General features: G+C 49.3%; 1 protein-coding gene across 7 annotated transcripts in view; it reads left to right on the forward strand.

Moving 5' to 3' along the window:
• ALDH1L1 (aldehyde dehydrogenase 1 family member L1) overlaps positions 1 to 24,941 on the forward strand; it is an 84,844-nt gene that overhangs the window by 33,500 nt on the left and 26,403 nt on the right. For all 7 annotated transcript variants that reach the window (XM_058437387.1, XM_032149922.2, XM_032149920.2 and 4 more), the window contains 9 exons: positions 373 to 462; positions 1,428 to 1,565; positions 4,477 to 4,602; positions 8,061 to 8,152; positions 17,078 to 17,225; positions 18,162 to 18,281; positions 19,357 to 19,484; positions 23,492 to 23,642; positions 24,722 to 24,792. In XM_058437387.1, coding sequence (XP_058293370.1) covers positions 373 to 462; positions 1,428 to 1,565; positions 4,477 to 4,602; positions 8,061 to 8,152; positions 17,078 to 17,225; positions 18,162 to 18,281; positions 19,357 to 19,484; positions 23,492 to 23,642; positions 24,722 to 24,792 — 1,064 coding nt within the window. The remainder of the gene's footprint in view (positions 1 to 372; positions 463 to 1,427; positions 1,566 to 4,476; positions 4,603 to 8,060; positions 8,153 to 17,077; positions 17,226 to 18,161; positions 18,282 to 19,356; positions 19,485 to 23,491; positions 23,643 to 24,721; positions 24,793 to 24,941) is intronic.

The following is a 24,941-nucleotide window of genomic DNA, read 5'->3' on the forward strand; positions in this document are numbered from 1 at the left end:
GGCCTGTAGGCTGTGTCTCAGCCTAGGAGTATGGGGTGCTGTGTGGGGACCCACAGGGGCCCTGCCAGTGAGGAGAAGCAGGTGGGGCCCTATGGGACAGGCCTGAGCACATCGTGCTGGGGCCTCTGTGTAGAGTCTGGGCCATCTTGACAGCAACGGAACATTATCTTCCCCAAACCATTCTGAAGTCTGCTCAGCCCATGAGAGACTGAGGGTGAGAGAGCACCCAAAACTGGAGGCACCAGCTCGGGGACTCCTGCAAGTGTCTAAGAGGAAGCTGGGTTTACCGGCTGTCTCCCAAGAGCTTGGTCCACTGTCCAGATGTCATCAGGGTGGGAGGTGAGCTGAGCACACACACCTTGCTCCCCACAGATCAACTGGGACCAGCCGGCAGAGGCCATTCACAACTGGATCCGCGGGAACGACAAGGTGCCAGGAGCCTGGACAGAGGCCGGCGAACAGGTGTGTCCCTGCATGGCTGGAATCCAGCCAGGTGCATTAGTGTATCCCACTGGCCATAAAACTGTCACACATGTTTGAACTGGTTGGTATAATAAATAGCTACTGCCCTGGCCCCTACTCCCACTGGGTGCCCCCTAAACCTCGCAGGCTTTCCCCAGGAATAAGAGACCTACCCAGCCTCCAGTAGCTAAAGGATAGATATCCTGCGTAGCTGGAGGCCTCCAGGCCCTTGTAGTGCCCCTGGGGCCCAGCTGTATTGGTTGTGAAATGTTTTAGTGTCACCGCTGGGCTTATGGAGACCCCAGGCCCAGTGCTGACTCTGACTTGGCCTCAGGCAGGGTGGAGCAGCACATTCAGGGCCAGGCAGACTGTGAGTAGGGCCAGGTGCTGAAGATGGGGAGCCTTGGGGGTCACAGGCTCTAGTGAGGCACCAGGGGTGGCAGGACTGTGGGTGGTGATCTTTGTGCAAACCTTGAGGGCAGTCTTGTCCCCCACACAGTCTCAGACTCTCCAGACCCCTGACCCCCAGCCGACTGCCCAGACTGTGGCTGGAAGCCCTTTGTACTAGCAAATGCATCTTCTGATCAAAGCAACCACTCCTTGGCAGCACCCTGAGGGCAGGTGGCGTCGCTCCATGATGCCTGGAGCACATTCTCCCCCAGTCTGTGCACCACAGGTCTGAGGCTATGGGCCGAGGAGAAGGGTCTTATGGGGCCAAGGAGAAGGGTCTTATGGCAGAGTTGAGGCAGACCTGCCATCAGCTCCCTGAGGCCACTGAGGCTCCTCCAGGTCGTTTCTGCCCCAGGAGAAAGGGCCTCAGGGGTCACATGGGCTTTGAGCCGGCTCCCAGGTCTCAGCTGCCCCTGGCCCCCCTCCCTCTCACAGCCTTGCTCAGACCTCCCTGAGCTACTGGCTTCGGGGGCTTCTTCTCACCCACCATCTTCTGGCTTTTCTCCCCTCCACAGAAACTGACATTTTTCAACTCAACGCTGAACACTTCAGGCCTGGTGCCCGAGGGAGACGCTTTGCCCATCCCAGGAGCCCATCGGCCAGGGGTGGTCACCAAAGCAGGACTCATCCTCTTTGGGAATGATGACAAAATGGTAAGGGTACGGCTGTGGGTCACTTGCCTGCTCACAGCCACCCATGCTCGTGTCCTTGGACTCAGGCCTCACAGGAAGACCCTAGGCTCCTCTGGAGAAAATGGAAAAAACCAGACCCAGGAAGGAACACTGACCCTGATCTGTCCCCGATCGTCTGGCTGGCCCGGAGCACAGGGTGTCCAAGGCAGTTTACCCACTTCTCTGTTCTGGGAAAGCTGGGCTCCCTACCCTTCCTGGCTAGGCACCTATCTGCAGGCTGAGTGCCTGTGTGGGTGTCAGGCAACCCAGAATCAGAGAGAAGCCCTCCCAGGGAGCCTGGGCTCAGGGCCTCTCTTTGGTCTATCAGAAGCACCTCTGGACATGGGGTCCTTAAGCTTCTGTGCCTCAGCTCCCATCTTTTTGAACGGGGATGCCGTGGTGACTTAGCATGTGCAGAGCCTTGGGAGCCATGCCGGCCACGTGCTCTTGTTATTAGCAGACTACAACTCATGGTACCAGCAAACACTGATGGGAGCACCTTTTATACCAGAACAATGTATATGCATTAAATTTAATCTGCCTAACAACAATATGAGATATGTATAAATATTATATCCTTATAGAGGAAGAAACAGAGATTTAAATAACTTGCCCAGGATCATCCAAGCTAGCCCATGGCAGAGCTGGGATTCAAACTCTGAAATTCTGGCTCCAAAGCTGTGATGCTGGTCTTGGCCATGGTAGCTTCCTGTTCATATGCACTCTACTACCCCTTCTCACATGAGCAGCCGGGGGTAGGGAGAGGGCAGGCAGGGATCTTCCCCCACACTGACAGGGTCCGGACAAACCCCATGGGCGCAGTACCCCCAGCCGTGTTGCTGTGTCCGGCCTACCGGAGTGAGGCATGGCAGCATGGGGCCTGGCCTTTGCTCGCTCTTGGTGTCCAGTCTGCCGTGCTCCCCTGTCAGAAGGTCTAGGCTGCCGTTGATGTCTGCAATGTAGTGTTTTGGGTGTCCAAGATTGACATGTGCAGTTGCAAGAGAATATCTGTCTGTGGTCAGGTTCCCTAGAAGCAGCATCTAAAGTAAAAATTCTTGTGCAAGTGATTTATTGAGGGAATGTTCCAGAAAATCATGCCAGGCAGTAAGGGCAGAGGAAAGCAAAGCAAAAGTAAAGCTTCAGGAGAAGTCCAGCCTGGGGCTGCTCCCAGGGTGGGTTTTGGAGTATTAACTGCACCCTCCAATTATACCTGCCTGTCCCCACCTCTGTCAGCCTTTGGTTTCAGTCGCCCCTGGGGTGGGTGGAGGACCCACCAGGCATAGTCCCTTGGCCTCTTTGTGTAGAGGAGCTCTTATCCATCCACAGCAAGCAAGGATGGGACAGTGCAGGCCGTTATCATCCAGCCCTTGCTGCAGCTGAAGGATAGGGCACCAGCCACAGGGGTCTGAGCAGGGCACCTACAGCATCTGCCCAGAGACCTGCAAAGACAGCAATGCAAAGAAGGCAACTAAATGTCTTAAGAGGAAGCTGGGGTTACTGGCTCTCTCACAAGAGCTTTGTCCACTGTCCAGAGGTGGTCAGGGTGGGAGGGGAGTGAGGAGAGACCAGCTGAGCACACACACCCTGCTCCCCACAGATCAACCCAGAAGACCCTGGGTTGAAGCATCTCTCAGCCACGCCCTGTGGAGTCTGGCTCGGGTTTATCTTGCAGAAAGCTCCAGAACATCTTTGAAAGGCAGTGGGGCGAGGGTCAGGCCGAGAGGCCAGTTCCAGTTCTGGCAGAGCATGCATAGAGGGTACCATTCTTACATAGCCACTCTTAACGCATAGAGACATGCACCCACCCATGAGCTTATCCATAACTCTTTTTTTACATGTGTTTTTTTTCCCTGGCCCCTAACAAAAGCATTTGTTGAAAAACTATTATTAAACAAGCAGGCCCCAAACAATTCAAACATGTTATTAAATACAGTAAATCTGAGGCAGACACTAGAGTATCCCAGAGTCATGAGCTACAATGGGGGTAGTTCATGTCTGGCAGCCAGAATCACCTTGAACTGATGGCTGGACACAGGCTCTACCTGGGACCAGCTTGAAGTGCTATCCTGAAGCTGCAGATTGCAGGGCAGGCCAGACCCTTTTTCAGCCTCTCCTCTTCCCACCTCTGTATCCCAGACAGTCATCTGTTGATGTTCTCCAGGTGTTTCTGTGGCAGTTCTGGGAGCTACTGGGTAATTGCAAGATTAGTTGTTTTTCTAAGTTGACTTTCTATGTGGTGCCTGAATGACATTTTCTTTTTTTGTTCAGTAGGAATCCTTTTTTACAGAAGTAATAAAGTCATTACACTTAAAAACAAAGTGAAAGTGTGGTGGGAGTGGGTGATGGAAAATCGAGCAGCTGGTAGGGGACACAAGCTCTGCAATTTCCTCTGTGTCCCTGGAAACAGAGTGGCCTCCCCACTCTTAACTCATCACTAATCTGAGACTCCCTGCTTCTTCCTCATCTGAAGGTTGGAGACAAGGCTGGAGTGCCCAGCACAGCACCCCTTGTGGGACACCTTCATCACTGCCTCAGGTCCGACCACAGAAACTGTGAAATCCTTCCTTTTGGCCGGGCGCAGTGGCTCACGCCTGTAATCCCAGCACTTTGGGAGGCCGAGGTGGATGGATCATGAGGTTATGAGTTCGAGACCAGCCTGACCAATGTGGTGAAACCCCATCTCTACTAAAAATACAAACAAAAATTAGTCGGGCATGGTGGCGCATGCCTGTAATCCCAGCTATTCAGGAGGGCTGAGGCAGGAGAATCGCTTCAACCAGGGAGGCGGAGGTTGTAGTGAGCCGCGATCGCACCACTGCACTCCAGCCTGGGTGACAGAGCAAGACTCCGTCTCAAAAAGAAAAGAAAAGAAAAGAAATCCTTCCTTTTGCAGCTGCTGGTGAAGAACATTCAGCTGGAGAATGGCAAAATGATCCTGGCCTCGAACTTCTTTAAGGGGGCAGCCAGCAGTGCCCTTGAGCTGACGGAGGCAGAGCTGGTTACTGCGGAGGCTGTGCGGGTAAGAGGCAACTTCAGGGCTGCCATCCAGTTGGGCAGGTTATGCCGTGCAAATGTGTTCTGCAAATCACACTCCCCAGAGTTGGACAGCGCCAGCCCTCTGTGGGTGTCTGTTTTGGCCCCAGGTGCAGTGTTGGTTCTATCTCATCTTGGAGCTTTCTGTTGTCTTCTTGCTGCTCCTTCCTCTCCAACTGGGGCCCTGGGATCTGGCCAGTTCAGTCTGACTCTTCTAGGGGCTCGCTGTCAACAGTTAATAAGTGAAACAGAAGCTCCTGAAATATTTGAAAGAGTCAGGTGTCAAGCCCATGTCCCTGTGATTAGAATGTGAGCACTGGAGCCTTCCAGAAAGGGTGCACCAGAGGCAGCATCCCGGGCTGTGACCAACACAAGCTGCCCATAAGGCACACCTGGTCTCCAATCCAGCTTTGTCCCAATATGATGCTGTAGGGAGCTTTCCTCTCTGAGACTCAGTCTTCTCAACATGAATTTCCATCCACGCTCACTTCCTGGAATTTCTTCTTGACCCTTCATGCTCCCTCCCACTGTATCCTTCTTCCCTGGGTGGAGAGAAGAGATCTGGGGGAAGACCTTCAAGAGAGAAGGAACAGCAAATGGCAAGGCCCTAACAGGGCAGAGGCCTCCCTGTGTTCAGGGAGTCACCATGGGAGGGCACCGTAGCTGGAGCCCAGGGGGGTGAGGGGCAGAGGCAGGTGGGCACAGCTGGGGACCTTGGGTGTGAACAGCACATGTGTGGCAGGGCTCAGCAAGGATGGACATGAGGCATTTGTGTGATCCAAAGACGCTGAGAGCCAGCAACTTCCTTCTTGAAAGTGGAACACCTTGAATGTCTGTTTAAAAAAAATCCTGTTTATTCCAAAGATATCCCTGGAGCAGTTGCTCTGGCCCTGACTTGGCCTGCCCTGGGGTTGCAGGGCCAGCTGGACAGACAGCCCTCCTGGAGCCCACAGCTGAGTGGCTCTGGGGATGAGCTGGGGCCATGGTTTGTAGATGTAGACCTGAGTCAAAAGATGCTATCTTACAACAGCTGCAGCCGAGTCCCGCATCTGTAAAATGGGAATAACAAACCCTTCCTCAATGGAGAATTGGTAGAGGAGATAACACACATGAAGAGGTTTAGTTCAGTAGCTGGCATCTTTGAGGAACTCAGTACACATTGGCAATACATCTAAGCATCTCATGAGAAAAGCAGATACTTCTAGAGTGTGTACTGTGGACAAAAGTTCTCAGAAAATGAATTGGAGAATAGAGACTTTATTCCAGTGACCAGTTTGCAAACCGTCCAAAGGCAGCTTCTGGTGTAAGAGGAAGGTGCATTCCTGAGAACAACGGGAAGGGTGGGGTTTATAGCAAAAGCTCTCACCCAGGTTCCAATGCAAACCAGTTCTAATTGGTTGGTACAGCTGAGCCCTGATTGGCTGGTTCAGTTGAGCTCTGGAAGACTCAAAGATAAAAAGGTGCAGGTTTTAGGGGAACCTAGAGTACATGTGTGACCCTCTAGACAGCAAGTGTTCACTTGGCTCTGTTTTAAATTTAGGCCCAGTTAGCTGCTGGGGATCCATCCTGAAGGACTGGCTCTTTCAGGTTTGCATTTGTTCACCATGCACATTCAGAGTTCCAGATCTTCCTGGAAGAGCAGCGTGTTTATTCATGACAACAACTCTATGCAGTAGGTGCCCTCAGTACCTGCAGGTCCCAGCTGCAGAGCCAAGGCCCAAGGAGTAGAGTCCGGGCTCTGGAGGGCTGGGCTCAAGTCCTCCTCTAGCTGTTTACCGTGCAGCCCCCAAGGCCATTGCTAGGATGGCTATCATTAGGCCTCTTGATCACAGCTGCACTCGGCCTCCAGGATATGTGGTCCGGAGACTGATGGGGTAGAGGGGACATGGCCAAAACGAGGGGAGGCCAGTCTGGGGCTGTGCAGCTCCCGGTGTTGGTGGAGGGGCCTGGCCTGTGGCCATTCAGGAGAACAAGAGCCCGCTGTGGGCTGGGCAGGTAGTGGGCCACAACCCCCTGTGCCCTCCTGAGCTGAGGCTGGGCAGGTGCTGCCCATGGCACAAACGTTGTGTTTGCTGACTCTCCCTGTAGTCCAGACTCTCTGCCTGTCTCACACACAGAATCCTCACACAGCTGCTGTCAGCACTGAGGGGCTGCCTGCATTTTCATGGCTTGGTGGGCTTTGGCTTTGTGGTGCACTCAGTGACCAGTCTGCCGCACTGCCCCTTTGTGGCTCCACTCTCATCTGATAAGGGCCCTGGACGCTAGCAGGTGCCATCCAGTAGTGGACAACTCGTGGCCCCAAGCGGTGTGGTCTGAGGCAGGGAGATCCTGCCAGTAGAGTGGCCAGCAAAGGTTCTGGGGAAGAGATGACACAGGAATTGGACCCTTAAGGATGCCCAGGACTTAAATATTAGCTGGGGAGTCAGGGGAAGGTGTCGCCAACAGGTGAGAGCCTAGCAGAGGCCTCGAGGGGCAGGCAGCAGGAGTGTGGTAGACAGTGCGTGGCTTGGTGTGGTGTTGATGGTCCCCCTGAGGATAGGAAGGGCAGATCCATGACATTTTTCCAAGAAAGAAAGAGGAGAGCTGGGGGTGCTTGTGCCAGGGGTTGGGGAACTGGTTCTGATTGGGCCTGGACCAGCATCTCATGCCTCACCCCCAACCTGGGCCCATGATTGACAATGGCCTGGAGTTCATCCAGAGAGTGGGGACCTGGCCTGATATTGCTGGGGCCCCTCCTGGCTCCTGCCCCACCGGGCCTCACCAGCAGCCTGCCCAGAGAGCAGTCGTCTCATCTTGACTGCTGGACAGCCTTACTGGGTGCCTTAGCGGGAGCTGAGCACCTGCATCCACAGGGCCAGCTGGCTGGGCACTGCTGCTCTCCATAGGTCCCAGACTCAATCCTTCATAGGACACAGACCAGTTAGCATCTTGGTGAAGTCAAGACCCAGGTCTCCTGAACCCATCTGTGAGCCTCATAGTCACCCTCAGGCCCACCCTGTCTCCAGCCTGCTGCTACAACACCCGGGCATCGGTGTCACACTGGGGACACCAGAACCTGGGCGCTAGCACCAAGGTGAGTGGGGCTCAGGAGCAGCTGGGCCCTGCCTTCCTAGTCCCCAGCCATGCCTAGAGGCCTGGCACGTCTGTCCTCCACCAGCTGGACTGTCAAGGGGACCCCAGAGAAGCCGGGAGTTGAGGTGAGGTGGGCGTGAGGACAGCAGCCAGCATTAGAGGGGCCTGGGATGTGGCAGCTCCTTCTTTCCCAGAAGGTGGTCACTCCAGGACCATTAGGCCTCCTGGGAAGAGGCAACAACTTGGAGGGTACATAGAGAAGCCCAGCCTGGCCCCAGGCCATCCATGAGTCTGTTCAGGGGTTGCTGTCCTAGAGTGGCACTTGTCCCCAGCTCCCCTGGGGCCAGCCTCTCACCAGGCCTTGCTTTGCAGAGTGTTTGGCAGCGGATCCTCCCCAATGTCCTGGAGGTTGAAGACTCCACTGATTTCTTCAAGTCAGGGGCCGCGTCTGTGGACGTTGTGAGGTAAGTCCAGGAGTGGAGGGGTCCTGTCCTAGGTACTTGGTGCTGTGTCACAAATCTCTGCAAAACTGAGCAGCAGGAAACAACCATTTGTTACACTCATGGATCATGTGGGCCAGGGACCCAGGAATGGCCAGTGTGCTGGTCTCCTGCGTGCACACCTGGGTGGGCAGCACAAATGAATGGTTGCAGGTCTTTATGCAAATGTTAAGGGGGCACAGTTGCATGCAGCCTCTCTGGGGAAGTTCTAGGAAGGAATTTGGGAGGAGTTGATTCAGAAGAACAGTACTGAGTTCACAGGGAGAATTAGGGTTATGTATTGTGCCAACCATTTGTGCTGTGCAACAAAGCACCCCAAAACATTGAGATTTAAACCAACACCATATCCTTAGCTCACAGTTCTATGGTTCGAGAGTTTGTGCTGGGCTCAGCTTATTTGCATCAGATTCAGCTGCTGTCAGCTGGGCTCACATAAGGGCGGGATCTGCCAGGTCAGCTGGGGGCTGGCTGGTCCTGTGGTGGTGGTGGGTTCCAGGAGGGAGAGCGGGAGCCCAGGGAGGCCTGGTCTTGGAGTGAGCACATCGTGTTCATTGCATTCTGTTGGCCAAAATGAGTCACAGAACAGGTCCAGCTTCCAGGGATGGAGAAAGAAACTCCACATCTTGCTAGCAGGTGCTGCACCTTCACATGGCCAAGGCTGTGACTGCAGGGGTGGGCATTGTGACCAGTTTTGCAATCGACCATGCATATGAGTTGGGGCTGAGTGGGCTGAGTTGGGCCTATGTGCTTAGAAACCTTGGGCACTGTGGACCTCTAGTAACTCACCGTGAGGCAGTATGCAGTTTAGAATAATTGTTTTGTAAAAAATATGCCGAGAAGAAGAATGCCAGACACCTGAAAGAATGGTGTCCAGAGGCCAGGCCATGCCTTGTGTACAGCTACTGAGCCAAGGATGCAAAGAAAGCAAAACTGCTTTTCTGTAAATAGTTAAGAGTGTATGTCCTTTAAAAAAAAAAAAAAAAAAAAAGTGGCAAACACATAATACAACACCTACCCTCTTAAAATTATAACTATATTGCAGGATTGTTAACTATGAGCACAGTGTTGGTCAGCAGATCTTTAGAACTTTTTCTCGCACAACTAAACCTTTCTGCCCATTGAACAGCCACTCCCCATTTCCTTCTCTCCAGCTCTGGCAACAGCCATTGTTTTTGCTCTGATGAACTTGGCCACTCTAGTACTTCATACAAGTGGAATCATGCAGCATTTGTCCTTCTGTGACTGGCTTGTTACACTTAGCATGATGTCCTCAAAAATCAGCCCTGTTGTGTAGCACATGGCAGGACTGCCTTCTTTTTATGGCTGAATCCTATTTCATTGTACAGATAGACCATATTATCTGCTCATCTGTTGGTGGACATTTGTGTTGTTTCCACATCTTGGCTGTTGTGAATGAATGTGGAAGTGCATGGGAATTTGAGATCAGTTCTTTTGGACAAATACCCAGCAGTGAGGTTACTGGGTCATATGGTAGTTCTACTTTTAATTTTTTCAGGAAGCTCCATATTGTTCTCCATAGAGACTGCACCATTTTTCATTCCCACCAGCAGTGCACAAAGGTTCCATTTTTCCCATATCTTTGCCAGTACTTACTTTCATTCCTATCTTCCTTCCTCTCCCCTTTTCTTCTTTCCTTTTGAACAATAACCATCCCAACAGTGATGAGATGTTATCTCATTGTAGTTTTTATTTGCATTTTCCTGATGATTAGTGATGTTGAGCATCTTTTCATATACCTGTTGGTCATGTGTATGTCTTCTTTGGAGAAATGTCTATTCAAGTCTTTGCCCATTTTTAAATTGGATTATTTGTTTTGTTTGCTATTGAGTTGTAGGAACTCCTTATATATTTTAGGAATTAACCTCTTTTCAGATAAACGGTTTGCAGAAGTTTTCTCGCATTCCATGCTGATTGTTTCCTTTGCTTTGCAGAAGCTTTTTACTTTGATGCATATGACTTGTATATTTTTGCTTTTGTTTCCAGTTCTTTTGGTGTGATATTCAAGAAATCATTGCAAAGACCAACGTCATGGAGACTTTCCCCTATGCTTTCTTCTAGTTTTATAGTTTTAAGTCTTACTTTTAAGTTTTTCATATATTTTGAGTTGAATATTTTTATGCGTGGGGCAAGATAAGGATCCGATTTAATTATTTTGCATGTGGACATCCAGTCTTTCCAACACCATTTGTTGAAGGGACTGTTGCTTCCCCATTCTGAATTCTTGGCACCCTTGTTGAAGATTAGTTGGCCATATATGTTTAGATTTATTTCTAGGCTATCTTGTTCATTGGTCTATATATCTGTGTTTATGCCAGTATCATACTATTATGATTATTGTAGTTTTGTAGTAAATTTTGAAATCAGGAAATGTGAGTCCTCTAACTTTGTTCTTTTTCAGGATTGTTTTAACTATTCACAGTCCCTTGATAGTCCATATGATTTTAAGATGATTTTTGTAATTTCTGCAAAAAAATCACTTGGGATTTTAATAGAGTTGGCATAGAAATTGTAGATGACTTTGGGCAGTATTGTCATCTTAACAATATTAAGTTCTCCAGTCAATGAACACAGATGGCTTTCTATTTATTTAGATCTTCTGTAATTTCTTTCAGCAGTGTTTTGTAGTTTTCATTGTACAACTCTGTTGGCTACTTGGTTAAATTTATTCTTATTTTATTCTTTTGATGCCATTGTAAAGGGAACTGTTTTATTAATTTCCTTTTTGGACTGTTCATTGCTAATTTGTGGAGTTGCAACTGTTTTTTTGCATGTTATTTTTGTGTCCTGCAATTTTGCTGAATTCCTTTATTAGCTCTAACAGTTTTTTGGAGGTGCAGAATATTTAAGGTTTTCTTTTTCTGTTTTTCAGACACGGTCTTGCTCTGTCACTTAGGCTGGAACAGTGGTTTCGTCACAGCCCAATGCAGCCTCAAATTCTTGGGCTCAAGTGATCCTCCTGCCTCAGCCTTCTGAGTAGCAGGACTGCAGGCATGCACCACTACACCCAGCTAACTTAAAACAATTTTTTTTTACAAAGTCTTGCTATGTTGCCCAGGCTGATTTTGAACTCCTAGGCTCAAGTGATCCTCCCACCTTGACCTCTCAAAGTGCTGGAATTACAGGGTGAGGCATTACACCTGGCCCATTTAAAGATTTCTACATGTAAGGTCATGTTATCTGTGACAAGATATGATTTAACTTCTTCCTTCACAATTTGGATTAATGTTTCTTTCTTGCCTAATTGCCCTGGATGGAACTTCCAGTACAGTAGTCTCCCCTTATTTGTGGTTTTGCTTTCTGAAGTTTAAGTTACCCATGGTCAATCATGGTTGGAAAATATTAAGTGGAAAAGTCCAGAAATAAACAATTCGTATGTTTTTAAATTGAGTGCCATTTGATAGAATGATGAAATCTCATGCTGTCCCGCTCCATCCCACCTGATATGTGAATCATCCCTTTGTCCATGATATCCATGGTGTATGCACTGCCCACCCATTAGTCACTTAGTAGCCACTGGTGTTATCAGAAAAAGCATAGAATATATAGATGGTCCCAGACTTATGATGCTTCAACTTAGGATTTTTTGACTTTGTGATGGTGTGAAAGTGATATGAATTCAGTAGAAATTATGCTTTGTGTACCCTTACAAAATTCTGTTTTTCACATTCAGTACAGTATTCAATAAATTGTAAGAGATATTCAAAACTTTAATATAAAATAGGCTTTGTGTTAGATGAGTTTGCCCAACTGTAGGTTAATGTAAATGTTCTGAGAACATTTAAGGTAGCCTAGGCTAAGCGCTGATGTTCAGTATGTTAGGTATATTAAATGCATTTATGACTTAACATTTTCAATTTATAATGGGTTTTTGGGATGTAATCATATCATAAGTCAAGGAGCACAGTGTAAGGTTCAGCCCTATATGTGGTTTCAGGCATTCACTGGGAGCCTTGGAACAACCCCTGCCCCCCACCCTGCCCATGGGTAAGGAGGAACTACTATACTGTATTGAATGGAAGTGGTGAAAGCAAGCATCCTCATTTTGCTGCTGATCTCAGGGGAAAGGCTTTCAGTCTTTCACCACTGAGTATTTAGCTGTGCGTTTTTCAAATATGGCCTTTATTATATAAAGGATGTTCCCTTCTATTCTTAGTTTGAGTGCTTTTTAATCATGAAAGGATATTGAATTTTGTCAAATTCTTTTTCTGCATTAAATGAGATGACCATGTGTTTTTCTCTTCATTCTATTAATGTGGTATGTTACACTGATTGATTTTCATAGGTGAACTATCCTTGCATTCCAAGAATTAATCCCACTTGGTCATGGTATGTAATATTCTTAAAATGCTGCTGAAATCAGTTTGTTAGTATTTTGTTGAGGATTTTTGCATCAGTTTTCATAAGGGATATTGGTCTGTAGCTTTCTTTTGCTGTAGTATCTTCGTCTGGCTTTGGGGTCAGAGTAAATGCTGGCCTTATGGACAGAGCTGAAGATGTGTTCTCTTCTCAGTTTTTTGGAAGAGTTTGAGAAAAATTAGTGTTAATTTCCCTTCAAATGTTTGGTAGAATTCACCAGTGAAATCATTCAGCCCTGGGCTTTTCTTTGCTGGAAAGATTTTGATTACTGATTCAGTTTCCTTACTAGTTACATATCTATTCAAATTTTCTATTTCTCCATGAGTGAGTTTTGGTAGATTGTGTGTTTCTGGGAATTTGTTCACTTTACCTAGTTATCAAATCTGTTGCCATGTAATTTATCATATATTTTCTTATGATGCTTTTTATTTCTGTAAGATTGGTATAATGTCTCCCTTTGATTTCTGATTCTAGTAATTTGAGCCTTCACTTTTTGTTTCTTGGTCAGTCCAGCTAAAGGTTTGTTAATTTTGTTGATATTTTCAAGAAATCTAAATTTGATTTTGTTGATTTTCTGTATTTTTTTCTGGTCTATTTCATTTGTCTCTGTTCGAATCTTTATTATCACTTCCTTCTGCTAGTTTTGGGTTTAGATTGCATTTTAATCTCGTTCCTTAAGGTATACAGTGTAGGTTACTGATTTGAGGACTTTATTCTTTTCCAATGTATGTATTTACACCTGTAAACTTTTTTCTTAGCACTACTTTCCCCATATCTCATAAGTTTTGGTATGTTGTGTTTTTATTTTCCTTTGACTAAAGGTATTTTCTAGTTTCTCTTGTGTGTTCTTCTTTGACCCATTAATTGTTTAAGAGTGTGCTAGCTCATTTTCATATCTTTGTGGATTTTCCAGTTTTCTTTCTGTTATCGATTTCTAGTCTCATTCCATTTTGATTAGGAAAGACATTTTGTAAGAGTTCAATATTTTTACATGTATTAAGACTTATTGTGTAGCCTAACAAATGATTTATCCTGAAGAATGTTCCATGTGACCTTGAGAAGAATGTGTGCTCTGCTCTTCTTGAGCATTGTTTTGTACATATCTGATTGGTTTGTGGTGTTCAAGTGTCTTATTCTCTTAAGTTGTTCTATCCATTTTTGAAAGTTGGGCATCTAAGTATCTAACTACTATTGTAGAAATGTCCATTTTTGCTTCATATATTTTAGGGCTGTGTTAGGTGTGTATGAATTTGTAATTATTATATCCTCTTGCAGCATCAAACTTTGTATCAATATAATGTCCTTCTTTATCTCTTGTAAACTTGTTAGATTTAAATCTCTTTTATGTTACTATTTGAATGGAATATTTTCTCCATCCTTTTACTTCCAGCTCTTTTGTATTGTTATATCTAAGTGATTCTCCTGTACCATATGTATGGATGCTGGGTTTTGTCTAGTCATCCAATTTGTGCCTTCTCATGTTTAAACTTTAAATAGATTAAACAGGAGAGTTTAATCCATTTACATTTAACTTGCTTACTAATAAATAAAGATTTATTTCTGCCATTTGTTTTCTGCATGTCTTATTTTTTTTGTTCCTCAGTTTCTCTATACTGTCCTTTTTTGTATTTGGTAATTTTTTTTTGTAGTGTATCACTTTGATTCCCTTCTTTCTTTTACTGTATGCTTTTAGTTATTACTGGGTTGTTACTTAGGGATTACAATTAACATCTTAAATTTATAACAATGTAGTTTGAATATCAACCCAGCTTCAATAGTATACAAACACTCTCGTTCTATACATCTCTTTTCCTTCCCCTTTATAGTGTTACTGTCACAGTGTACATTTTTATACGTTGTAAACCCATTAATATATATTTAAAATTATTGTTTTATGCACTTGCCTATTGTCATATAGGAAAAAGAGAGAAGTTACAAACCACAATAAATACAATAATATGGACTTTCATACTTACCTATGTAGTGGCCTTTACCTGTGTTCTTTATTTTTAATTGTGTCATCAAGTCTATGGTACTTTTATCTCAGCCTGAAAGACTCTTTTCAGCATTTCTTCTAGGGCAGTTCTACTGGTAACGAATTTCTTCAGCTTTTGTTTCTATAGAAATATCTTAATTTCTCTTTCATTCTTGAAAGATAGTTTTGATGGCTATGGAATTCTTGGTTGCCATTTTTCCCCAAAACTTTTAATATGTTATCCAGCTGCTTTCTGGCCTTTAAGGTGTTTTAGTGGAAGTCAGCTTTTAATCTTATCAAAGATCCCTTGTATATAACAAGCCATTTCTCTCTTGCTACTCTCCAAATCATTTCTTTGTCTCTGGATTTCAACAAGCTGGGTGTAATGTGCCTTGGTGTGGATCTCTTTGATCCTGCTTGGACTTCATTCATTGTATGTCTTAGATGTGTATATTCATTTCTTTCCCCATGTTTGGGAACTTTGGGGCCATTATTTCTTCAAATACATATTTAGAGAAACCTTTTTCTCTTTTTTCCTCTGGAGCTCCTGTGAGTATGTTGGTATGTTTCATGGTATCCTATAAATCCTTCAGGCTCTTTTCATTTTTCTTCATTCTTTTTTCTTTCCGCTCCTCAGAGTAGATAATTTCAAGTTTGCTCATCTTTCCTTCAGCCTGCTCAAAACTACTGTCGAACCCCTTTAGTGAGTGTTTTGTTTGTTTGTTTCAGTTATTGTACTTGCCAGCTCAAGAATTTCTATTTGACTTGTTATTATAGTTATTATAGTCACTTTGATATTCTCATTTTGTTCATACATCATTTTCTTGATTTCCTTTAGTTTTTTGTCCATAATTTCCTTTAGCTCATTGAACATATTTAAGGCATTTGATGTAATGTCTTTGACCAATAATTCCAGTATCTGATCTTCCTCAGGAGTACCTTCTTCAAATTCTTTTTTGTTCCTGTGAATGGGCTCTTCTTTCCTGTTTCTTCATAGGTTTTGTAGATCTTTCTTGGTCATAATTGGACATGTTGAGTGTTATGTTGTGGTAATTCTGGAAATATATTTCTCCCACTTATTAGGGATTATTGAATCTTCCTTGTTGAGGGCTAGAACCATCTGTTTGTGACTTTTCCAAATTATTTTTGCAAGGTGTGTTCCTTGTTGTGTGTTGTCATTGAACTTTCTGTTCCATTGTTCCTGCAGTCAGCCAGTGACCTAACAAAGATTTCCATAAACGTCTGGCTACCAAAGTGGAGGGAAAGTATTGCCTTTTAAAATCTCCTAGAAGCTACTTCAGCCTGTGAGGGTTGAAACAATGACTGCCAGCCTTTGTGATAGCCTCTCAGCAATCAAAAGGAATACCAGTGCTCAGGACACAATGCTGGTGGTCAGAAGACAAGGTCCTTATTGCCCACCCTGGCTTCAGCAAGCTGCGTCTGGAATATGACCCAGCCCTGCTTCAACTTTTTGTGGCAGAGGTGGGAGGTGGGGGGTGGCAGCCAATATCTTATAAGAGGCAGAAATTCACTGAAATTGATTGACATTTACCAGCTTCTTTACCAGTCTTTCTCCTTGGTGCTGAAAGCATTTGGCTAGACCCCAAAGTTCCAACATATTTGATTCCTGTAAGTTCCATAGTTATTTAGGTAAGGGGATACATTTTTGGAGCTCCCTGTTCTGCCATCTGCTGTCTAGACATAGGCCTTTATTTCTTTTGGATAAATACTTAAGAGTTAATAGGAAGTATGTTTAATTCTTTAGAAACTGCTAAACTGCTTTCCAAAGTGGTAGTACCAGTTACATCCCCGCCAGCAGTGTGTGCAAGCTCCAGTTGCTCAGGGTACTACATCTTTCCCCATAGTGGGAATGGTCAGGCTTTTAAATTTTAGATATTCTAATAAATATGAAGCTATATTCCATTGTGGTTTTAATTTGCATTTCCCCAGTGCCTAATGATGTTGAGTGTCTTGTCATATTCTTATTTGCCATCCATATTTCTCCTTTGGAGAGGCATCTGTTCAATCTTTTGCTCATTTTTAATTAGGTTGTTTGCTCTCTTAGTATTGAGTTTTGAGGGTTCTTTATTCTGAATACAAGTCCTTTATCAGGTAATGTGATTTGGAAACATTTTCTTCCAATCTGTGGCTTATGTTTTCATTCTTTTAACAGAGTTTTTTGGAGATTATTATTAATCTGCTAATTATTATTATTATTAGGTGGGCCGTCGTATTTACTCATCGCAAAATAGCAGAGCAGCTATTATTATTTCTGTTTTGCAGGTGAAGAAATTAAGGCTTAGAGGAGTTAGTCATTTGCCCAGGGTCACAAATTAGAAAGTAATAGAGCGAGAATTTGGACCCAGGACCATCTGAGTCCTCAGCCTGGGCCCTTCTGCCCAGTTCTGGGCTCATGGCTACCTCCCAGTGCTGGGATGGAGCCTCTCTGGGGTGTTTGGCCCCACTGCCACTGCTACTAGCGATGTAGGCCTGCTGAGCCCCTCCCATGTCCCCATCTTTCCATCTCCTTCCTCCAGGCTGGTGGAGGAAGTGAAGGAGCTGTGTGATGGCCTGGAGTTAGAAAATGAAGATGTGTACATGGCATCCACCTTTGGGGACTTCATCCAGCTGTTAGTGAGGAAGCTGCGAGGGGACGATGAGGAGGGCGAATGCAGCATTGACTACGTGAGTGCTGGGCCCTCCCTGCAGCAGGCCCTGCAGAGCCCTCAGGCAGCTGCATCTATGACTACATAAGACAAGAGGGGAAACCTGGGCATTCAGAAAGCCAGGGCCCCAGGAGCCCACCCTTCAGTTTCCCACACTCTCCCTGCACCCGGGATAGCCTGGGGATGTCAGTACAGTGAGGCCAACTAGCCAGAGGATGTTGCTGTCTGATGCTCAGGACATGGGCCAAACTCTGAGTCCCAAGGCATGTGATCAAGATACTAAGAAGAGACTTTTAGTTCCCAGTAAGGAAACAAATAATCCTATACATTCAACTTGTGCATATGGAAGTGTGACAAGTAATTGAAAATCTATTTTTTAAGGAGATCAAGAAATCTTCCCTGAGCTATCTTGGTAGACTGCCACCTCCCATAAGAATGGGCTTTGGCATAGTTTGTTTGGATGGCAGATTGGAACAAAAGTGGGTGAAGAAAGTACAGGGGCCAAGGTGGACCCCAGGGTGTCCTTGGGATTGAGGACAAATGACTGACGAACAGATTTCAGGAGGAGGATCATATCCCAGAGGTGCCAGCGTTCAGGGAGGAATTGCCAATCCACAGGGATGTGAGTGGTGGATGGTGGCATGTCTGGGGGTTGCCAAGGGCCTCACTACCCACTGGCATTTTCCTCTGTCTGAGAGTCCTCTTAGCCCACCCTAAGGAGGCTGAGGAGCCAGCCCAAGGTGGCACAGGGAGTAGGTGGAAGCGCAGGGCTCCCGCCAGGCAGCCTGACCTCAGAGCCTGTCCTTTGTCTCTCCCCTCTTCAACTGTTGCCCACATGCAGCTCTGAAGCCCCAGGAGGCCCCTGGGCAGTGCACGTGTGTGACTATATGGCCATCTGTGTATGCCTCCTGCACCCTGCATGGGTTTGTGCTTGTCACTGGGGCCTTTCTTTCAGGTGGAAATGGCAGTGAACAAGCGCACCGTCCGCATGCCCCACCAGCTCTTCATTGGGGGGGCATTCGTGGATGCCGAGGGCGCCAAGACCTCTGAGACCATCAATCCCACTGATGGAAGTGTGAGTGCAGGCCCAGCGCCCCTTCTCCACATTCCCCAGCCTCCCTGTCCTTCCTTCCCTGCCCCCATTGGCCTCTGGGGGTCCTGACCCTGAGACTCTCTGCTTGGACATGTGCCTTTGAGAGGGATAGGAAAGAATGCCAGGTTGTTTCCAGCCCACCCTACTGGAGTGGAGTGGAGAGGAGGTGCAGGGTGGTGGCGGGTGGCAGGAGGGCTCGGAAGGGTCTTGCACCTGCTTCAGAGACTAGGAACAGAGTTCCTCCTACCTCAAGGAAGAAATTAGGCCACTACCACACCTCCACACTTCAGCAGTAGCCCCAGTGTGAGATTACCTTGTCTACTACTTGAGCCCTCCACCATTAGGACATTCTTCTTAGACTTGAGTCGTGTGTTTGCCGCTCTCTCTTGACTGTGACCTTGTGGCATCATGAGCCAAAGCACGCCTATGGTAGATACACACATGAACATATCCGAACACAGGTTTCAAGCTTTTATGGCTGCACACTGACATTTTTCTATCCTGTACATCCTATAGAATCGGCCGAGTCCTTGCAGAAGACAGAGAGCACACTCAAAATGAGTCATTTGAGGGGAGTTAATGAAAGACTCATCTGCAAAGGGAGAGGGAGGGGGTAGGGACACAGACAGGACCGTGCAGTGCCCTTGGGATGGAGCATCAGGAGGGGCTGAGGATGGGGCCTTGGCAGAAGGGTCATGGCTGTCTGTGGTGGCAGACAGGAGGCACTGGCTTTGCCCTCCCTGGGCTGCCCTCACCATACTCCACCGGCTCCCCTCACCACACCCAGCAGGCACCGAGGTGAGGGAGCCTGCACGGATGGCACACTCAGGGCAGGAACGGGGTGGGGACCTTGGGATGTAGACACACAAACAGCCCTCTCCCAGGCCCCTGTCTTCCCTTCCTGTGTAAGCCCTCCCAGGGCTGTCGTTTGGCCATGCTTCTCCTCCACACCTGCCCATGTGGCCGGGGGCCCCAGGAGGAGGCCAGGAAAGTGGGCAGGGGTATCTGTGTGCAACTGGCTTAGGGAGAACTTCTCATGGCTCTGCTTCCACTATAGGTCATCTGCCAGGTATCCCTGGCCCAAGTCACTGACGTCGACAAGGCAGTGGCCGCAGCCAAGGATGCCTTTGAGAATGGACGGTGGGGGAAGATCAGTGCGCGGGACCGGGGCCGGCTGCTGTACAGGTGGGAGCCCAACATGTACCTGCCAGCCACTGCCACCGTCAGCTTCTGGGTGGTGGCGGGGGGTGGGGGGCACTTCTGTGGAGTCCTACCTGCCAGGAGGAGCTGGGTCCTGGGGAGGCCATGGGACCGAGGCCATCAGATGGACAAGGCTGGGGCTCCTTGCCTGAGGCTCAGAAAAGGCTTCTCAGAGGAAGGGATGTGAGACACAGGAGGCATTTCAGCAGAGTGGCCCCAGGGGAGGTGCCTGGTGGAGGTGAGGAGGTGCCGAAGCCAAGGGCTGCTTCCAAAGTGGGCGCAGGCTGGGCCTCCCAGGCAGGCAAAGCACCTCCCTCACCAGCCTGGGCTGGAGGGGACTTAGCTCCTGCACGCAGAAGACAGCAAGGGCCAGAGAGGGGCTGGCCTGGTCTCTGCTTGCTCAGCCTGGCTCTGACTACTGGAATCTATAGGTTTCACATTTTCTATTAAAAAAAAAAATTTAAGCCAGGGAGAAAGGGGCCTTCTCTCCTTAGTTCCAGTTCAGACGTCTTAGGCAAGGACTTATGATGACTTTAGCTTATGACCTTAGAGTAAGAGGAAGGCCTGGAAGAGAGGTGCTGTGCCCCTGGAACCACAGGGCCTGGTGGGGGAAGAAGCAGTCACCCTCACAGAGGTGGGGTGATGTTCCTGGGAGAAAGGAGGGTGCGGCCAGATGAGCCGAGAACACAAGCGTCTTGGGGTCTGGCTCTTTCGCTGGGGTCCTGGGAACCTCTAAGGGTGCGAAGCTGGGTTATGGTGTGGTCCCAGCGAAGCTCCTCACCTGGCAGGAGATACCCTGCCTTGGCCTTGCGGTCAGAATGGCTTCTGTTTCTATTATACTCCAGAGGCCAGAAAAGCCAGGGCAGCCCAGTAGCAGGAAACTAGAGAGAGGGGTTGCAAGAGCATGGTTTGCAAAACCGAATGGAGATTAGGGTTGAGGCAGGGAGGGCTGTGGGGGCTGGGCATGCCCAGACTTTCATAGGTTCCAGTCCCTTTTGCAAGCTCCTCAATTCTAGAAAGGCACTGGCTGCGCCAAGTGGTCCCTAGAGCTCCTGGAGGTTAGGAGGATCTGTGAAACAGGCACGACAGATGGCGGGAGAACCTCTGGCCTGGGCCCTGTGTGCGCGTTTGGTGGACCGCACGGCCAACAGGGCATGTGGGGTCCCTCCCTGGGCCTCTGCTGCCATCTGGTGGCTTGTGTCATAACAGATCCTGCTCACCCACAATGACAGTGAGGGGGCACCCTGGGCAGCTATAAGTGGACCTGTTCCTGTCCTGTGCAAACTCTCAGGCCCCGTGGAGACCTGGGAGTGCCCATTACTGGTTCTGCCTCAGCTCAGCATGACAGAAGCTGGGTCTAGGTGTCCTGGAGGGGGCAGTACAGGTGCTCCCAGATAAATGGCTGCAGAGCACCCTGTCAGGGTGGCGGGACCACCGTGGGTGTTAGGGAACACGAAATTCACTGCAGGAATCAGACATTACACAATTGTGGAAGCTAGGAAGAAGGATCCAGAGGGAGAGTTAGACAAGGTTCCTAGGCAGTCCCCTGAACTCCTGGTGGACAGGATAGAACCTCCAGAGAGTAGGAGTAGCCGTATCCAGCTGCCGAGTGGGGCCACACAGAGGAGCTCCTGGGAAAGACCATGGGGGAGCTGCTGGCTCTGCCCAGATACCACTGTGATCCACGGTCGAGAATCTGATGGTGGTCCAGGCTGCTGGTGGTCAGTAGGGCCGGCTGAGCCTGCTGGGCACCCCTGCATCTGCCCTGCAGACCTTCAGAGGGAGATGGCAGCAGCTTCACTTCTCCTGCACTGCTACCCTGGCACCCAGGGACTGGGCTCTGGGGAGCATGGGTGCCAGGGTGTGAATTCAGCAGCCTAACTGAATTGACAATAGAATAGTCCTGCAAGGCAGCCTCTCAGAGCTTCCCAAATAGTGCACTCGGGTGATGGTTACTTTAGAAAGTGTGTCCTGAGAACTGGATGGATGACACAGCCATGTCACACACAGGTGGAATTATCTAGAAATGTGGGGGATTCAGAGGATTGGGGCTGATGAAGGAGAAGGATGTGAGCAGGGGAGGCATGGCACACCACAAGCTTTAGTGGGCTGCGGGTTGGGCAGGGTTGCAGGAGACCAGCAGTGAGACTGTCCCAAGGCTGCCATGTGGGCTTCCACATCCAGGTGACAACACACAGTGATGCAGCGGGAGCCTCTGGGTCTGAGGGCTGCCAAGGGCAGTAGCAGCTTTCACCTTATCAGTGCAAGGCCGTATTTTATTAATGGGCAACAACTGCTGGTTGAGGTTCCTCCGGGTATGCAAAGCAGCAGACTCTAAGTGGCTAAAAATGTACCTGTTTGGGCTACTTTAAGCCTAACTGGGAGTGGGAAAATTTGAGTTTGGTGCCAGCAGGCTTTGGAGCAAATGGGTCTCATTTATATAACAAAGAGGCAGCTCCTGTCTTCGCAGCTGGGGAGCCCAGTCCTCTGTCGGCCGCTAGGTGGTGTTTTCACTATTTGCTGTACAAAATCGGTTTTTCTCAGGAACCGATTTACGCATGGGCTCTTCTTGCCCAGGGTGGCCTCGCTCAGTTGGTTTTATGCAGCAAACCTGAGCTGAGTGCTTCCCAGTGGTGTGCTGGAGCTGTGCGCCGCAAAGAGCAGGGAACCAGACAATGCCCTGCCTCCTGCAGCCTGGATTCCAGTGGGCAGGCAAATGGTGATGAAATTATCATCTACCTGAATGTCTGTTACAAACTGTAGTGGTGGGGGAGTGAAGAAAGGCAGAGGAGGCTATCAGAGGATGTGACAGGGAGCTCTGATCAGTCAGAACATGGGTGGGGATTTGGGTCGGCTTCCCAGAGGGTACAGCATTTGAGTCCGTGTCTGAAACAAGTATAGAAGGCTGAGAGGAGAAACAGGAGTGTGGAAAGCGGGCCCAGACGTGCAACACAGCCCCCAAAAGCCCCAAGGCAGGAGGCCTGACTGACCTGAGCACCTGGAAGAGGCTGATGTGAGGAGGAGGAGGGAGGCAGAGGGGCTGGGGTCTTGCGGCCCCAGAATGAAATGGAAATGGCTGGGAGCTGCTCAGCCAGGCACAGAGTTGCAGGTGCATCCTGAGTGGCATGGACAGCTGTCACGGGTCCTGGTGGGTGTAGGCAGGTGAGGACCGGAGCAGCCTTGGGGTGCATGTGGGCTTCGTGGTGCCTGTGTGCAGAGGGGAGCAGTGTGGGAAACGGCTGGCAGGCTTTGGTCCCACACTTGCCTCTGGGCCCGAGCTGCCCTGTCTGCAAGGCTGAGTTTGCTCTGGGCCTGTGGTCTCCACTTTCCCTGTCCACCCTCCTCCTAGGGGATGAGAGGGGCACTCTCATAACTCCCAGGCTGCCCACGGCTGCACATCCATCAGAATCAAGGGAGGGCAACCCAACCTCGGCATGCTCAAACTGAAGCCGGTCTGTGTAAACACGCCAGCCCCCACGTTGCTCCCTAGTCAGCCCTCCTGTGATGGGGATGGGGCCACCTCTCCACCTCTGGAGATGCCAGCCTCAGGAGCATGCCCCCACCATCCTGGACTGAACGGTTGGTTTATTGGTGCTGGAAAGACGGACTTTCTCCTGGTTCAAGCTTTCCAAAGACAGGAAGGGCGGCCTCTTGGGCCGTGACCCCTTTGCTGTCTGCAGCAAGTGGGTGAATGCCTCTGCAGAATAATTTCAGAGGAACAGGATAAAGTAGTGGATCCACAAATACTTCAGGAAGGAAGGGAGGGAAGATCGAGGAAAGGAGAGAGGGACAGAGGGTGTCATCCTCACAGCTATCCGGTGGAGTAAACAGTGCTGGCCCATTGCATGGATCAGAAACAGAGATCCGCACATCTGAGAGTGGCAGACCTGGGGTAGAGGACAGGGCCCCAGCTCCTTGAAGAGGGCCTTGTGAGGGCAGATGAGGCCATGCCAGGCCTGAGCCCACCTCCTGCCTCCCCTCACCCTGGCCAGGTTGGCAGATCTCATGGAGCAGCACCAGGAGGAGCTGGCCACCATCGAGGCCCTGGATGCGGGTGCCGTCTACACGCTGGCCCTGAAGACCCACGTGGGCATGTCCATCCAGACCTTCCGCTACTTTGCCGGCTGGTGTGACAAGATCCAGGTGGGGCCCAGGCTTCCACCCCGTGTGAGCACACACAGAGTGGCCCAGCCGTATATGGGAACTCCAAGGGCAGCACAGTCGTCTGCATGCTGCACAGCAAATGACCACAACTGGTGGCTTGGAACAACACCTGTTTATTAGCTTGTGGTCCTGCAGGTGGGAATTCCAGGCAGGCTGGGCTGGGTTCCATGCCAAGGTCTCACAGGGCCAAAGCTAAGGCACTGGCTGGACTGGGCCTTATCTGGAGACTCTGAGACAGAACCTGCATCCAGACGAGTTCTGGTGTTGACAGAGTTCAGTTCCATGTGGATGCAGGGCTGAGGCCGCAGGTCCTTCCCGGCTGCAGGTCCCTGCTCAGGGCGCTCTATCTCCCAGCGGCAGCAGGTCACTCTCGGGCTTGGGATCCCTGTGACACTCTCTTCTGCCTGCTTTTCTGGGGGCTCCTGCAGTTATTCTGGGCTCATGGGCACTATGTCCCCACCTTAAGGTCAACAGGGACAGTCAACACCTCACAGGAGGGAGTGCTCACCATATCTTCAGGCTCCCGCCATCAGTTGTGGAACCTGGGGGATCTCCCTGGGGAGATCCATCCCTGCAGGGCTCATGGCATCTCTGCCAGATCAGATCTGGGCTCCATGGTTCCTCCTCTCCACCAGGGCATGGCAGCGACAAGGGAGGTGGACTGTCTGGTGCCCACCCCTACTCTGCTGCTGTGTAGCTTCTGGCTGCAGCTGGACCCCCCAAGGCCTGGGCCTTCTACACATGCTCAACTGCTTAGAGCTGCGGGGAGGGGGGCACCCGGCCCCACCCCCACCCTCGCCCTTTCTTGCTCGAATGTCAAAGCTAGAGGCTTTGCTGGTACCAGGACCAGCTTCCACCCAAGGGCTCTGCCTGCCAGGCTCAGAGTGGAGCAAACACCTTGCCCTCCAGCTGCCCCCCTGCCTGTCTCTCAAGCCTCAGGTCACACCTAAGCTGGTGGTTTTGACTTCCTCCCGGAGACCCTGGTGGAGACTCGCTGCCCAGAGGGGAAGGAGTGTGGACTCTGGGCCCCTGGGTGACTGCCCCTGTTCCTCTTCCAGGGCTCCACCATCCCCATCAACCAGGCCAGACCCAACCGCAACCTGACCTTGACCAGGAAGGAGCCTGTTGGGTGAGTTCCTGCCCAGGGCGAGGTGCAGCCTCGCGGCGCTTTCCATGCAGTACACGGAACTATAGCACAGCCTGCGGGAGCTCACAGCACCCTGTGCGTGCGTTTATCAAACAGCCACCCATGTGCTTCTAGAGCACCTGCTCCATGCC

The sequence above is a fragment of the Hylobates moloch genome, unplaced genomic scaffold (assembly GCF_009828535.3).
Source record: "Hylobates moloch isolate HMO894 unplaced genomic scaffold, HMol_V3 SCAFFOLD_4, whole genome shotgun sequence".
NCBI lineage: Eukaryota > Metazoa > Chordata > Mammalia > Primates > Hylobatidae > Hylobates > Hylobates moloch.